Source organism: Sciurus carolinensis, chromosome 12 (assembly GCF_902686445.1).
Source record: "Sciurus carolinensis chromosome 12, mSciCar1.2, whole genome shotgun sequence".
NCBI lineage: Eukaryota > Metazoa > Chordata > Mammalia > Rodentia > Sciuridae > Sciurus > Sciurus carolinensis.
Window position 1 is genome coordinate 49,471,361 of NC_062224.1, and position 17,222 is coordinate 49,488,582.

Consider the following 17,222-nt stretch of genomic DNA (forward strand, 5'->3'; position numbering starts at 1 on the left):
TTCTGGCAGTGTCTTTGTTTCCAAATTGAACTTAGGAGATTGAGGTTAAGATCGGATTTGAAACATGACTTTCTTATAATGGAGGTCTTCAGTAATTGTTTCTCCAGTGACTTTACATTGTCTTATCACATGAATTTTTCTCTCCATGAACAGGAATGATCTCAATATAAACTTTAGAGTGCTAACATATTACAGGCTGCACATATTATGAGCACAGTAGTATCTCCATTCTATTATTTCCTTCTTCCCCAGGGAAGAGATAGTAGTTAAGTGCCAGGTGTGAACTTGGAGCTATTGAAATTCCATTAACACTGTATCATAAAGGATATATTTGACAGGAAGCATCTTCTATAGATTTAGTGTGTATTTGCTTTATTAAGACTTGGTCTGAAACTTAGAAGTCACTGAGATACATTTCCTTTTCAGGTTTTTATTTCAGGGCAATAACGGAACTGTCTTGTACACAGGAGACTTCAGACTAGCGAAAGGAGAAGCTGCCAGAATGGAACTTCTGCACTCTGGGGGAAGGTAGGTATGCGTCTTATATGCAATTCTTGAATTATACAAGGTAAGCCTGCATAGTTTAAAAAGCATGCTTGCTCTCTTCCCACCAAACACAAGTCTTTGTTTCTATTAGAAATCAGACTTAATATAATAATTATAATAGTAGAGCAAATTACAGCGGCACATGCCTGTAATCCCAGTAACTCAGGAGGCTGAGGCAGGAGGATAGTGAGTTCAAAGCCAGCCTCAACAATTTGGCAAGGCCCTAAGTACCTTATGAGACCCTGTCTCTAAATAAAATATACAAAGAAGGACTGGTGATGTGGCTCAGTGGTTAAGCACCCCTTGGTTCAATCTCTAGTCATTCCCCTATCCCCACCCCCACCGCCACACACACAAAAAAAGTAGAGCAAATTTTCTTCCTTGAAATGGGGTAATAGAATGTTCTGTATGTTTATTGAGGTAGTAGTCTTACAAGCTTGCCAAAATTCACTGGATCCTTCACACAAACTCTTATTTCATTGTGTAGAAATCATTTCCCAACAAAATTGATTAACAAAAAAGTTCCAAATGGAATGGAACACCCGGTAAAATAAAATGTAAATTGTTCCCATGAGTTATGTCACATTAGACGGTGAACACCATTTTTTTTTCTGTTTTCAGAGTAAAAGACATCCAAAGTGTATATCTAGATACTACTTTCTGCGATCCAAGATTTTATCAGATTCCAAGTCGCGTAAGTCTGCCTGGAGAAGTGGGGCAATGACCTGGGCATGGCCACGTATCTGGTCGAAAGTATGTAGGATGACACGAGGCCATCATTGTCCCCCATGGCTCAGATACCTACGAATGTGGGGATGAAAGGGGTAAGTGAGCCTCTTTTGAGTATTAAATGTCCTTTACAAATCCTGTCTAGGGGGAGTGTTTAAGTGGAATTTTAGAGCTGGTTCGAAGCTGGATCACTCGGAGCCCGTACCATGTTGTGTGGCTGAACTGCAAAGCAGCTTATGGCTATGAATATTTATTCACCAATCTTAGTGAAGAGTTGGGAGTCCAGGTATTGTGTCACTCTCTTCTCCTGCTCCCTTTCACCCACCCATTCACCTTTCCTTCCTCTCCCCACCCCCAGATAAATGAAAACAGCTATGGTAGAAGCAGCTTATCAAAACATGGCTACAGCAAAGGTTGGTGGCTCCTCTAAAGTCACATATCATCTTTGTTAATTCACATCCTCATGGGAGGAAATTGGCAGGGACCTGAATGGTGTAGAAGGGTCTTAAGTAAAATACCCCATAGAGGAAGTATTATTCCCAAACTATACGTCATGAAATAAATTGTGATTGAAATTCGTATTGGAAATAAATTTGGACTAGGAGATATCTGAGTGTATGGCTTGCAGCCAAGGCAGTGCTCATTTTGTGAAGATTTACTTAGGACCCCAGATACAAACACATATGCATATGTTTGTATATGTGTGCTGAGTTGCTATGGAAATATATTTTCTTTTGTGGGTCATGGTCAACAATGCATGAAGAACACTGTCCTGGAGAATTGGTTCCTGAGCCTAGTTAATGGATCAGTGTCAGATTGAGAGGGAGTTTTCACCTGTCCCTTCCAGATAGTTCTTTCCAGCTGCTCAGTGCTAAGCTCTCGGGCCCAAAGCAGTAGAACTCAGAATGTATGTGGATGACTGTCAAGCAAGGAGCCCCCTACCTGCAGGGGTTACCTGAAGAGTGTGTCTTGAACTCTTGTCTCTTAAGAGAAAATAGATTTTTGATGATGACTGAACAAAATGATATACTGGGACTAATTGGACATTTAAATTCTGTTTGATTTTGTACCTTTTAATATAGATTCCCTCAACTAACAAATTTGTGACAAGAATTATAAATCATATATAATGTACTTTAGTGAAGTTAAAATGATCTAGTTTTTTTGCATTTGAAATTTCAAAAACTATTTTTTTTGTACTTAGGATTAAACCCACTAGCACTTAGCCACTATGCCACATCCCCAGCCTTTTTTATATTTTATTTTGAGACAGGTCTTGCTATGTTGCTGAGGCTGGCTTTGAACTTGAATCTTCCTGCCTTAGTCTCCCTAGCTGCTGTGCCACTGTGCCTGGCTAAATTCCTCCTTTACTTCTCAGGTGAAGGTCTTTATTTCCCAAGTCCTTTCCTTGGTTTTATCTGTCCTTAAGTCATTCTGTCCAAATATATCTGTATAAAGTTGCCAGTTCTCTACTTTGAGAAGGATGGGTTTTTGTTATGAGATCTTCCTTCCTGTTTTTGATGTTAAAATGGCCTTTTAAATTAAATTACAGTGGTAAAAGATTGTGATCTCAAAAAAATAACAGAATGAATCAAAAACTATTACCCTAGGTAAATGTATGATTACACAAATGGTATGCCTCTATTTCATGTACAGAGAAACAAGATGTATCCCATTTGTTTACAATAAAAATGAATTTAAAAAAATTAAAAAAATAAAGAATTTGGAAATTTAAAAAAAACAAGGGCACCTTCAAAAGTGTCTTTGTTATACTTTGTATCTTAAGAATTAGCAGAAGTAAATAAAAAAGCTAAAAGTAAATTAAAAAAATAAAAAGAGATTGTGTTCTCTCCCTCTTACACACAAAAACACACAACGTGCTTTTTTTTTTTTCCCTCATGCATTATCTTGGCAAAATATTTACCCTGTTAGGTAGTAACTACTTATCAGTCTCAAATTTGCTATGTAATTTTAGCGGCATGTGGAATAGTAGAAGCTACTGCTTTAGAACCCTTTGCTGGAAGAAACCAGGAGGAGGGGTTCAGGGAGAAGCTTTGGTGGTGACCCAAGAGTTTCCCGAGTGAAACCTCTTAAGTCTGTTCATTCCTTTGTGGGGATGGGGACAATTTTAGGTCAGGAATTTGAAAATGAAAAATGGTGAGGTTTTCAACTAAGGGACTTCAGTAATAATCTATGGCTGCTTTTCCTATCTTCATTTTTGTGAAGGTGAGTTTCTATACCAGTCTCTATCATCTCAGAAATTCTCTCTATTCACCCCTCTTCCTTAGTCCAGAAAATCTAATTCATTGTTACTTCTTATGAGTCATTAGTGAACAGGTAGTGAGCAGAATGGGTTGTAGGATTAAAAAGCAGTTACATTTATGTTATTTTTATATCTGTCTTGGTATCAATTAGCACATCAATTTGACATTATATTTCGACATTTTTTTTCTTTTTGTGGCACTGGGAATTGAACCCAGGGGTGCTCTACCATTAAGCTATATCCCTAGCCCTAGTGAGACAGGGTCTCAAAACTTGGGATCCTCCTGCCTCAGCCTCCTGTGTGTCTGGAATTAAAAGTGTATGCCACTGTGCCCAGCTTCAGTTTGACATTATTCTAATATATTTGTTAATCAGACATCCAAATGAGATGCTTCTTTTTTGCCATGTCATAATCCTAATATCAATTTAAATGCTTGCCATTTTTTCTGAAATACCCAGAAAAAAAGCTTTAAGTAAACCTGGCATCTTGATTTAACACTTCAACATGTGTTAGCCTTAAAATGCTTAAGGTGACCAAGGTTTGGATATTTGTTTTTCTGCATATGGTCTCCCTCTTCACCCAGAGAATTGATATGTGGTAGGGAGCTCTAGCTGTTTCCTTGTCCCACTTTCTTCATCTACCACTGCCCCTTTGTGGCACCTTCTATGTGTCTTTAAGAGGAGATTCTTGATTATCTCTGTCAGCTGTGTTCATAGATATATACCGAGGATTTAGAATAAACCTTGACTGTATAGTAGATGCATAATAAATATGAATTGCATGACTCTTGAAGAAGTGAAGGACCGTATTAGCAAGATTAAATGAAATCCATGAGCCGAGTTCTTTGTCCATTGGCATCATGGCAGAATATTAACAAGCACTGAAATAGCAAAAAGCCAGGTGTCAAAAAAGCAGAGAATATATATCTAGATATAACTAACTAGATATTTTTCCCCTCAATATTTGTTCCCCTTGAACAATTTATTCTTCAGAAATACATTTCAAATAATTCGCTTATGCCTGTTATTTTCCATAGATTCATGTGGACAAGCTGGACATGTTTAGAAACATGCCTGACATTCTTCATCATCTCACAACAGACCGTGGCACTCAGATCCACGCGTGTCGGCATCCAAAGGTATCTGTGTAAATGACCATTTTCATGTTGTTTTCAGGATGCATCAAAGGCAGAATTTTAACTCAAAAAGGAACCTTAAAAATTTCATTTGAGACTTGTTACTTTGTAAACATAAAAACTGAGGCTATGATCCTAAGTTGTTAGCTCAAGGTTATGCAGTCATACATAACTGTATTTCTTTTATGTATACTTCATAATTAGTAATAGATGCAGATCTTTATGGTTTTTAAATAAAGTCTATTCCTGTACATTTGAGAATGTAAATTTATTTCTAATGAAATGGGTAATATGCTATAGCTTATATTTTAAGCAAATATATTCATGGTCTACTACTATTTAATTTTTGAGACTCATGACATACACGTTTAAAAACTTTAGTTTTCTTTGACTCATTTGAGATAAATATCTAGATATAACTTCCCTCAGACTTTGAAGAAGTGACGTGTTGATGGCCCAATTTCCAATGAATGATTCCAATGCCTTTGTAACTCACCTATAATTTTTTTTCCTGAACTAGATATTGAACCTAGGGGCTCTGTACCACTGAACTGTATCCGCAGCCCTTTTTATTTTTGAGACAGAGTCTTGCTAAGTTGTTCAGGCTGGCCTCAAATTTGCCATCCTTCTGCTCAGCCTCCTGAGTAGCTGAGATTACAGGAGTGCACCACTATGCCCAGCTTTAATGTTTTTAATGTCACTATAGAGCTTTTCAGTTATTGAACACCAGGGATAAGGCTTACATTTTGAATTTGCCTTTAACATTTTCATTTTAATTATTAAGACTAATTACCTTCAAATGCAGTGATATGAGTGATCATAATTTCCTTCTAAATTTTTAATAATCTTAGCATTCAAATGCTGAATAATTTTTTTTAGTAGGCAGTGCATATATATGTTTAGATTACCATGTGGTGATATTGGTCCCATATACTTAAGCCAAAACCTTAAGTATAATTGCTTGGCCCTCACAATAAGGCATAAATTTAAATTAAAAAGTAATTCTTATTGATAATATGGAATGTTCTTTTGGGAGCCACTGTAAGAGTTATAGGTAATAAATTACATTTGATGGTTTGTAAGCTACATATTATAACTTGCATTCATGAATATATTTAATCATTTTTGGTGTGTGTGTGTATATATATGTGTACATACAAATATGTGCACACATCCAGTGAATTTGTGAATGGATAAAAACATAGATAAAAAATATAAAAATTAATGTAGATAAAAATCTTAACTGTTTTGTCCTTTGTTTCTGTTGGACTTGTAGTCTTTTGTCCCATGACCCATAAATCTTTTAATTGGCAAATTCTTTTTGCTCTGATTTTTCTCACATTTCACAAAGTAGCTTACTTTGTAATTGCTATTGCTATCATTTCCCACAAAGCTGACTTGCCTTGAGACACTATTTCTAGTGTCTTAAGATATTCCTTAGGTCACATAGTTTTTTACAAATACTGATTAGTAGATCCAGAGCTTCAAGAGTCCTCTTGCAGTCTCATCTAGATCCTCACAAGAAATAGTAATTTCTGTGAACAAATATGAGTGGGATGGAGTGAATTCAAACATAATGTCTTTGGAACAATCATTCCATTATTTTTAAAGCTTGTAAAAGCACCTTTGTTCCATTTTTTCCTCCAATTTTATTTTTAAAAAATTTTAAAGAGTTAAGTTAGAAGTCTAGTACAAAGCATACTGTATTTCCTTCGTCAGGACTCATAATGTTGTTGACATGATGCCACACATTCTGTCTCCCTCTATGTGTAACCACTCACAGCCCAAAACATTGCAGAATAAGTTGCAGGTTTCATGTTATTTCACCCCAAATTGTTCAGCATGGATCTCTTAAGAACAAAAACATTCTCCTATGTAAACACAATATGATCCTCCCACTCAGGACATTGAATGTGTGTTTTTTTTTTTTTTTTTTTTTTTTTTTTTTTTTTGGGTGCTGGGGATCGGACCCAGGGCCTTGTGCTTGCAAGGCAAGCACTCTACCGACTGAGCTATCTCCCAGCCCCAGGAAATTTAATGTTGATACAATACTGTTGGCTAGTTTATAGTACATATTCCAGTTTCCTAATTGTCCCAATAGTATCTTTATAACTTATGAGGATGGGAGCAGGGGCATTGCATTCAGTCAGCTTGAAGAATCTTTTGATATAGATCATGTCTCAAGCCTTTGGTTCTCTTTTCTCATATTGATGGTTTTGAAGGTTCCAGGTCAGTTGTTTTGCAGAAGGTTTCTCAATTTGGAATTATCTGATTGTTTACTCATATTTACATTTTTTGTTCATGTCTAAAAACTTATTTACTTTTGTTTTTGAGATCTTTCCTGTAGTTTTGTTGAAAATATATAACTATATCTATATCTATATATATATATATTTTTTTTTTACATTTTTTAGGCAGAGGAGTATTTTCAGTGGAATAAATTACCTTGTGGAATTACTTTCAAAAATGGAATTCCACTCCACACAATCAGCATTAAGCCTTCCACCATGTGGTTTGGAGAAAGAACTAGAAAAACAAATGTAATAGTGAGGTAAGAAAGTCATGCCATTCGTCTTCTGAAAGAAACTTTGAGATAAAATATTTTATTGAATTTAATTTAAAAACAGTCTAGCCTAAGTCCAAGAATAGGATTTACTCTAATGGTGGGGATTTCTTTCTTTAATCATTGTATAAACTGAAGAGATACTACTTCCAAACCTATTATGATACACTGGCCATATATTTAAAATGCTGTTGTAGTGAGTGAGGAGAGATGATTGGAGCATGCAGCAATCTGAGTGATTGGGTATGAGTTGGACATTGGTATGGAAAATAGAAACCCCTTGGCACAGTAGAAGAGTTTCCATAATGATATCATCATATTTCCTCGACTTTGGCTGTTTAGAATGTCTACAGATTTTCAGCTCTGGAAAAAGTCTACTCCTAATAAAAAATTCCTGATTGTTGGGTGATTTCATACTGGAATAACCTAAAGGTCAGGACTTTTAGTTGTACTAAATGACCTTTGTAACTTTTGCTTTCATTTTCCTTTAGGACTGGAGAGAGTTCATATAGAGCTTGCTTTTCTTTTCACTCCTCCTATAGTGAGGTAAGAGGATCCCGCAAACTCATAATCTACTGTCGGCAATACTTGAGTCTTCATCATCAATAACAGTACCCTTGACTTTCAGAGGCATCTCTTTCTGTTTAAGTCTCATTGCATTTCATTTTTTTTTCTAGTAACAGTTGATTCTCATTATTCATGAGCTCCTTATTTCCGAGTTCGTTTGCTCACCACTATTTATCTGTAACCTCAATATCAATACTTCAGGAGTCAGTTGCAGATGTGGACAGTGGTGAGAAATTTGAGTCACTTCATATGCACTTTTCATGCGGTAGTTGAACAATGCAGCACTCTGTTTTCTGGGTTTAGCTCTCATACTATAAACAGATGTCCTTTTTGTAATCTATAGAATGCCACTTCTTTCATATTTTTGTGCTTTTTCTTGGTGATTTTGCAATTTAAAATGGCATTCAAGTGTAGTGCTGAATGAAGGACTGTCTAGATTCCTGAGCACATGAAGGCTGTGATGTACCTAATGGTGAAAACATGCATGATGGTGCATGCCTGTAATCCCAGCGGCTGGGGAGGGTGAGGCAGGAGGATTGCAAATTCAAAGCCAGCCTCAGCAACTTAGCAAAGCCCTAAGCAACTTAGTGAGACACTGTCTCAAAATAAAAAGGGCTAGGGATGTGGTGAAGCAGCTTAAGTTCAATCCCTAGTTAAGAAAAAAAAAAAATACACATCAGATTTTTAGGATTGAGTTTCAGTGCTATTTGCTGTGAGTTCAATGTTAAGGAATCATCAGTGTTAAACAAGGTGTCTTTAAAAAAATACATATAAAACAAGAATATATGTTGATTGGTTGACAAAGATATCAACAGGGCTTTCAGGAATCTAATTATGTAACATTTTCCTCCCTAGAAGCAGTGGTTTGGTATCCTCTAATTCAGTGTTTGTGTTGACTTTATAGAATGTAATTCCCTGCAAATACTGAGAATTGGTTGTATTAGTGTATTTTGTTTAGACAGATTGTCAACTTGTACAAGAAAGGGTATTCCTCTGTTAGGAGTCTCAGAATAGTGAAACATTTCTGGGTATAGGTTTGATCTTTATATTTTTATCCTTATACAATGCCTGAGGAATAGACCTCCCCACCTTTCTTAAAGTAGCCTTTTATTTTAATATAGAGTTAATGGCAACTCCCGAGCTCTCATCTCTTGATAGGATGCTTTATTTGGAAAGTTAGATGCTAATTATCACTCTGTGCCCTTGTCATTCCATTTGCAAAAACTCTTTTGTGTTGTCATCATAGAGATAGTTGATCCATTTTATTTTCCTTCTTCTAGATTAAAGATTTCTTAAGCTACATTTGTCCTGTGAATGCATATCCAAATGTCATCCCACTGGGCACAACTATGGATAAAGTTAGAGAAATGTGAGTAGTTACTATTTATGACATTCTTGTTACTCCCATGATGACTCTTGGCTAGGAGACAAAGGAATTTTGCCTGAAAGTTTACAAATCTAGAACCTGATTCTGCTGTTAACATTTTTGAACTATATTCATTTCCTTTGTCCTTTCATTCACAGTGTGGCAGAATGTACAGGTAATATTATGAACTTGTCCTTGGTGAATCCTGGCTCCAACATTTACTTGCAGTGTGATCTTAGCCAGATCACTTTTCTAAACTAGTTATTTCTGATAAAGCAGGAGTATCCATTCATGCTTACTTGTTGGGTTTCTCAGATATTTAGAGATAATGTACGAAAAACACTTAGCATAGTGCTAAACTGGCTAAACTGGTGATTAGTGAAGGTATCTGTTGAATGAACAAGCAAAATCCAAAGGAGAGGTGAAACAGTATATCTTTTATTATTACTATTTTTTTTAATCTCTTCTTTAACTTCCATTCATTAAATATATCTTTTTCTTTTGACAGAACTGGGGATTAGAACCCTAGTACTTAGTGTTCTACCACTGAGCTATACCCCCAACCCTTTTTATTTTGAAATAGGGTCTTGCTCAGTTACCTAGATTGGCCTCAAACTTGTAATCCTTCTGCCTCAGCCTCCTGAGTCACTGGATTATGGGTGTGTGCCACCACCATACCTGGCCTATTCATTAAAAATTTCCCTAGTGCCAGCTCTATCTTAGGCACTGTACTTGAGATGGATCCAGGTTGACTGAGATATACCCTATCCTTATGGAATTCTAGAGTATTAGGGGAAGGCTGGGTGTGAAGAGAAGCATACCATATATATACAAGTTTCTATGCATCACGAAGTTATCTGGCCTGGTACCAGGGAATTTACCCCAGAAACTGAGTATGTACAATACTCTGATAAATAGATACAGAACCAGGCTTGCAAGTGTTCATGGAAAATAAGGTTTAGAAGCTCCGGAAAGAGGTCTGGGTTGGAGACACAGATTTAGAATGTACAGTGCAGGTGATAACTGAAACCATAAAGACAAAGGAAATGACCAGGAGAGAATAAGCTGGGTAAAATAAGCTGAGCAAAATTCTGAGCAGCACATTAAGGAAGAAGAGCTGGAATGAGATGGAGATAGAGTGGCCCAGACAGTGGGAGGACCAGGAGAGACAAAGTAGTGTGTATCTGTGGCAAATTCTTAATAATAATGAAATAATACAGGGAATTTGAAGTCTCCTGTTGCCTTGGTTATTAGGTCATTTGTATGTGCCTAGTGAGAGCAATTTCAATAGACTTGTGAATTGGAAGCCAGATTATTATTATTTTAGAAATGGAGCTGGGGATATAGCTCGGTTGGTATAGTGCTTGCCTGGTAAGCACAAGGCCCTGGGTTCAAATCCCCAGCACCACCAAAAAAAAAAAAAAAAAAAAAAAAAAAAGAAGAAAGAAAAGATAGACTAGTCTTTAAAAAGTTTGATAGTGTTGAGCATGGTGATACACCTCTGTAATCCCTGTAACTCAGGAGGCTGAGGCAGGAGGATCACAAGTTCGAGGCTAGCCCTAGCAATTTAGCAAGGCCCTAACCAACTTAGACCCTGTCTCAAAATAAAAAGGGCTGTGGATGTGGCTCTGTGGTTGTGTCCCTGCGCCACACAGGGACTCTGTGGTACCAAAAAAAGAAAAAGTTTGACAGTTCAGGGTACAGACAAGATGTTAAGAGGCTTGATATTAAAAAAGCCGAGATGTAAAATGCCTTATGTAATTAATCTTGAGTACATTTCAGAATCAGTTGGAGTGCTTGGTAATTTCCTCTTCTTGCATCTTGCATTTCTATCAGGCAGTTCTGTTGCAGGCGGGTAGGGGGAGAACCTCCTCACTTTCAAAGTTACCAAAGGAGAGTAGTTATTAAATGACTGTAAGAAGTAGTAACAGCCAAGGGTCTGGAGCAATGGAACAGAACGTGTGAAGAGGAGTGAGAATGTCAAGTGGGTGTGGCTAAACATAAATTTCAGGTTGGGAGCTTCACAGCTCTCTCCAAATGGTATGTAATCCTCAAGGCTTCTGGCAGTCCTCAAGGAAGCAGTTAGCAATGCTGCCCTCTATGAAGGGTAGGACACTTTCTCATTTTATTTATCTTCACTTTCAGTCTGTGGCTCCAGAATGAAGAGATAAATATATGAGATTTGCAAGATTATTGCAAGATATAAATAAATCCCATTAAACAGGGAAGGGGAAGCAGCTAGCTATCCTGTATTCCCTGAATGCTGGAAGGAGGCATTGTATTACTTAATAGTGTTTTAGGACAGGGACCTACTTTTCTGCATGACAAGAGTGAAGATCTAAGTTTTGTTTCCCTTAATCTTAACAGGTAGGTATCTCTGGGTTGTATTTAAGAACTTGTGTTTACCAGTTTATTATATTAAAGTGATTTTTTAATAAACACTACTTTCAATTAAAAGAAGTATGATTTTCCCTATAGTCATGTTTGTGGTCTTTATAAATGATATTTATTTTCCAGCAGCTTTTCCAAAAGGAATAGTTAAATATTCTGATTTATTTCAGCTTAAAGCCTTTATGCAGGTCTTCCCAAAGTATTCAGCCAAAGTATAAACCACTTGGAAAACTGAAGAGAGCTAGAACAATCCGAGTAGACTCAGGTAAGAATAATGGTCCTGGGATCAGTGGTGTGGGTTTCCTGCAAAGATGCTTTTCAGGGTGTTCTGGTCTGGGAGTGACATGGGCTCCACTGTACTGCAGATTGGTCACATGGTCTCAGGAAGAGCTTTGCTTTCCTGTCTTCAGGAAGTCAGGAGTCTGATGTCCTTCCCAGGTTATGATAAGTGGTGAAAACTTATTGAATATTGCAAGGTGTTCTCAGCTGTCTGAGAACATGCCCTGTGACTGGTAGAGACCCCAAGGAGAGGCTATGTTGTTACCTCTGAACATTTCCTTCAAAATACAAAGACTGAAAATGAAGACATCATTGAAATTTCTCATCAGGCTGATCAGTGGTGGAGAAAATCAATGGCTTTTCTCTATATTACCTTCTTTCATCACTACTTTCATTTTTTAGAGGTAAGTTCTGAAGTAGAAATCAGAACTTTAGATTCCGAGTGAAGCTTTCCTCGTTTACAGCAGCCATATTGCATGATTAGGATTCTGGAATTTTATTCCTTTGGTGGAGAGTCAGTTACTATACCATATAGTGAATATATGCTAACACTTCTTTTTGCACATCTATTATATGGCTGCTATTTTACATATATAGTAACTAAACCACTAAAGTTACAAGCAGTACCATCGCTGCTTGTAAGGACTCTGGAGCTTAAAAGATTAAAAAAATCCCCCCTCAGTGGTAGAGTGCTTGCGTAGCAAGCACAAGGCCCTAAGTTCTGTCCTCAGCCCTAAGGAGAAAAAAGAAAATCCACCAAGGTCTGGCGGGAAGTAAGTGAAAGGGTTGGGATTTGAACCTAGGTCTGTCTTTCCTATCTCTGCTTCTACATTTCTGCTCATTTGGAATCTAATGCAGACACAGAGATGCCAGTTCTAGGACTGAGACTGTAATCCTATTATCGGTTTCTGAAAAAGCACATTTGTTTTTGTTTCAATAATGAAAAGGTCATAGAAAAGAGTTGAATTAGTTTCAAATGGTAAGTCATGTCATCTTCTAATTCTTATATACAAACTTAGTTTTTTTAAAAAAATGGCTTCACTGAGGTATAACTGATATACCATAAATCACACATGCTTAAGGTATACAATTTGATAAATTCTTATATATGCATACACTTTAATATCTATGGTTATAATTAAGATATAAAAATTTCCATCAGCCCCAAGTTTACTTATGGTACTTTGTGATTCCTTTTTCCCCATGCCAAGGCAAGTGCTTTCTGTCATTTTATTTTAGTACACCTCCTTATTTCACTCTGTACATTTGACTTTCGGTCATATTGTCACATGTATTAGTAGTTTATTGTTTTCCACTGCATGGCTACACTATAATTTTTGATCCATTCACCTGTTGATATACATTTGGGTTGTCTCCAGTGTTTGGTTATTACAAAGTAAGCTGCTATGAACATTTGTGTACAAACTTTTGTATGGACATAGGCTTTCATACCTAGGAGTGGATCATATGGTAGTTCTATCTTTAAGAAACTGCCAATTTGTTTTCCTAAGTGGTTTGACCATTTTGCATTCTTACCAGCGGAGTCTGAGTTCCAGTTGCTTTACACTGTTGCTGATACTTCACATGGTTAGATTTTTTTTTTTTTTTTTTTTTTTGGTACTAGGGATTGAACCCAGGGGTACTTTACCATTAAGCCACATCCCCAGACCTTTTTACTTTTGAGACAGTTGCTGAGGCTGGCCTTGAACTTGCAATCCTCTAGCCTTAACTTCTTGAGTCACTGGGATTACAGGTATGCACCACTGTCCAGCTAGACTTAATTTTACATACCCTAAGAAGTATCTAGTGATATCTCTTTATGGTTTTAACTTCCATTTCTCTAATAACTTGAAAGGTGAAGCATCTTTTAATGTGTGTTAGCCACCCAAGTATCTTCACTGGTGAAATGTCGAATTAGGGTTCTCCAGAGACAGAACCAGTAGGATGAGGGGATTTAGTAGGGGAATTGGCTCATGCGATTATGGAAGCCAGCAAAGCTAAGTGACCTTGGAATGTCAACAGCATGGCTCAGTCCAAGTTTGCAGGCCTTAGAACCAGGGAAGTTATATAACTCAATTTGGAGATGGAAGATCTGAGAACTGGCCAGGTGGCAAGAACTCACGTTTGGTGGGGGAACTGGGCTTTAAGTCCTAGAAATGAAAAGCCAGAAGCCTGGAGTTCTGCTGTCCAACGGAGGAAGAGTATTCCAGCTTCAGGAGATAGACACTTGCCTTTTCTGTTATGGTCTCTGCAGGTCTCCAGTTAGTTGGGTGGTACCTCCACATTGGCATTGAGGGCACATCTTCCTCACCTTATGTACTCACTAATCCCTTCTGTGTCTCATAGACACAACCAAAATGTTGCTTTACCAAGTTTCTAGGTATTTCTTAATGTAGTCCAGGTGACATAAAATTAACTATCACATGTCTATTTACCTATTTTTAAAAATCAGATGTATGCTTTGCAACATTTTCTCCCATTTTCATCTTTGCAGTCTTTTAAAGAGAAGGTTAAATTTTGAACAAGCCAGTTTATCAATTTTTAGGTTTTTTTGTAAAATAAGTCTTTACCTGAGGTCACAAAATTTTCTTCTGTTTTCTTCTAGTTGTCAATTTTAGGTTTTACATTTAGATATGTAATTCTGTTTTGGATAATTTTTTTATATGGTACAAATACAGATCTAAGGTAATTTCCTGTTTTTAGAACTTTTGTATATGGACAGCCAAATGTTCTTGAACCATTTCTTCTCTTCTCTACTAAAATGCCTTTGCACTTGTTGAAAATCAGTTTATCATATATGCTTGGGTCTATTTCTGGACTTTGTTAGAGCCATGATCTCTATCTTGACACCAAAACCATCTATATAGTAGCTTCATAAATCTTAGTCAGGTGATGCCAAGTTTCCCAACTTTGTTCTTTTTCTGTTGTTTTGGCTAGTCCAAGTCCTTTTCATTTTCATGAGATTTTATAATCATCTTGCCAATATGTACAAAAATATTCTTGCCTGGGATTTTGATGGGAACTGTTAGATCTGTTTATCAATTTGGGAATAATTGACATCTAAATATTGAATTTTCAGATTAATGAATACAGCATTTACTTGCCATCTATAATTTATCTTAGCAATGTTTTATATGGTTCCCAACTTTACAATCATGCAAACTGCACTGCATTTTAAATTTGATCTTTTCCTAATCTGGCAAGTTCCACATTCTCTTATGATCCTGGGCAATGAGTTGCAGCTCCCATTCACTTCGTTAACACCCACTATACTACAGTATACGCCATTGCTGTTTCACAGGTGTTTTTATTTTTCTTGGGCATACACTTAGAATTTTTGAGTCATATGGTATCTTTATTTTGCTCGAGCTGCTGTAACAAAAAACCAGATTGGGTGGTTTAAACAAGAGATTTATTTCTCACAGTACTGGAGGCTGGCAAGGTACATTTCATTCTGAGGCCCTTGCTCTTGGCTTGTCATCAGCCATCCTCTTTTGTGCCCACAAGGTGCAAGTACTTGAGAACTAGAGAGTTCTTCTTAGGACACTAATCCTGCCAGATCAGGGCCCTATCCTCATGACTCCATTTAACCTTAATTACTCCATCTGAAGATTAACTGGTACACTGGAAGCTGAAATTCTTTTTAAAAAAGCACATACCTTTTCTGCATTTACTCAATCCATACTTGTTTTCAATGATTATCTTTTCGATCTGGCCACTGGTTCATATTTAATGCTTGCTTCTATTATATTTATTCCTAGATTTTCTCTTATTTGTATGGGTAAATTATTTTGATTAGTATTTTAATGTACTTCCCCCTTTCCCCTCATACATGTGTATATACCTATTTTTCACTGGAAAATTTTACTCTTCAAAAAGAATTTAATGGTTGCATACTTTCCATTATAATCTTTGAGTTATGAATATTGTCAGTTTGTTTTATAATTGTGATAACTCACTGGGTTAAATTATCAAATTGCTTTCTAGTATTATTATCAATTTTTTACAAACATTTATGGCATCTGTCCTTTTTTCCCCTTTGAGTTTAGGTGTTTTTATTATCAGTATTCATAAATTCTAAGAATTTTCAGTAATTGAATAGAGATATTTTCTGTTATGCCTATTTTCATAGTTTAAAATTTCAATAGTTACAGAATAGTACACAGTGTTAAACTTCTAAGAGTATATAAACTTTGCTTTTTAGATGCACACAGGTAAGGTAGCATGAAAATGTGACAAAGGATTATACAGTTGTAACATGATACTGGTATAGATGCTGATCTAGGACAGAGTTGTCCAACTTTGATTTCATAAAAAGATGATTCATGGCAGAAGTAAAATATATAGCCCATGACTTTAAAGATAAAGCTATATTGTGGAGACTAGCATGATTCTAAATACAGTAGCTAGATGTTTTAGTCACCTTAAGTCCTTTAGGAATGAAGGCTAAAATCAATTATAAATCCTAAATGAAACAATGGACATTAAGAATTAGCTTCAGGCTGGGCATGGTGGCATATGCCTGTAATCCCTGCAACTTGGGAGGCTGAAGCAGGAGGATCCAAAGTTCAAGGTCAGACTGAGCAATTGAGTGAGACCCTTTCCCAAAATTAAGGGAAAAAAAAAAAAAAGGGTTCGGTATTGGCATGCCTTTTCTCTGGATATTTTCTCCTTATTGGTAAAAGGGGAGCTGGATGATGGTCTGATGGTTCATTAAACTAGTATTTAGCTTCACCTGTATTACTGGGAAAGCAATTAAGAAATTAAGAACTAGGATATTATAAGTTAACACCATAATTAGTAGAATAAGTTGCTGCATTTAATTTCCTCTGTGCCTTTAATTTATGGACATTTTATTCATTTATAGGAATTTAATTTGCCAAGTAAGAATGACTGCCTAATCTTAAATAGCCAATCTGATACTGTTTTGGCATGCTGAAAAAAATCAGTAAAATGTTGACTTAGTTCTTGACACTTAATTGGGCTTATCTGCTATTTTGGTTAAAGTTGATACCCCCAGTATCTGTTATGGTGTTGTGTGCAAACTATAAATAGTGGGGGGGAAACCAATGTTTTATTAAAGCAGCCAAACCCACTGAGCACCTACCATTTGCAAAGCACACAGGGTTTGTAAACCTGGCTGATGAGCAGAACAGCTGCAAAACTCCAGACAATCTCTGGAATGAACCTAGAAAGTTTTTTTTTTTTTTTTTTTTTTTTTTTTTTAAGTTCTCCCTATTGTCCTAATGATCAGTCAGATTTAAGAGCCTCCTGACCTATATTCTCAACTGATAGTATGGCATTATAAAATTCCAAAAAGAATGATAGATTGTTCAGGATATCCCAATAAGAGGCCTTTTAATTTATCTTTGAAAAACAGTAG

At 36.5% G+C, this 17,222-nt stretch overlaps 1 protein-coding gene across 3 annotated transcripts in view; it reads left to right on the forward strand.

Annotated features, from left to right (window-relative positions):
- The window catches only part of Dclre1c (DNA cross-link repair 1C), a 41,384-nt gene that overhangs the window by 13,704 nt on the left and 10,458 nt on the right, over window positions 1-17,222 (forward strand). For all 3 annotated transcript variants that reach the window (XM_047520014.1, XM_047520015.1, XM_047520016.1), the window contains 8 exons: window positions 427-528; window positions 1,168-1,240; window positions 1,421-1,561; window positions 4,575-4,676; window positions 7,088-7,224; window positions 7,728-7,782; window positions 9,084-9,172; window positions 11,731-11,825. In XM_047520014.1, the coding sequence (XP_047375970.1) occupies window positions 427-528; window positions 1,168-1,240; window positions 1,421-1,561; window positions 4,575-4,676; window positions 7,088-7,224; window positions 7,728-7,782; window positions 9,084-9,172; window positions 11,731-11,825 (794 nt within the window). The remainder of the gene's footprint in view (window positions 1-426; window positions 529-1,167; window positions 1,241-1,420; window positions 1,562-4,574; window positions 4,677-7,087; window positions 7,225-7,727; window positions 7,783-9,083; window positions 9,173-11,730; window positions 11,826-17,222) is intronic.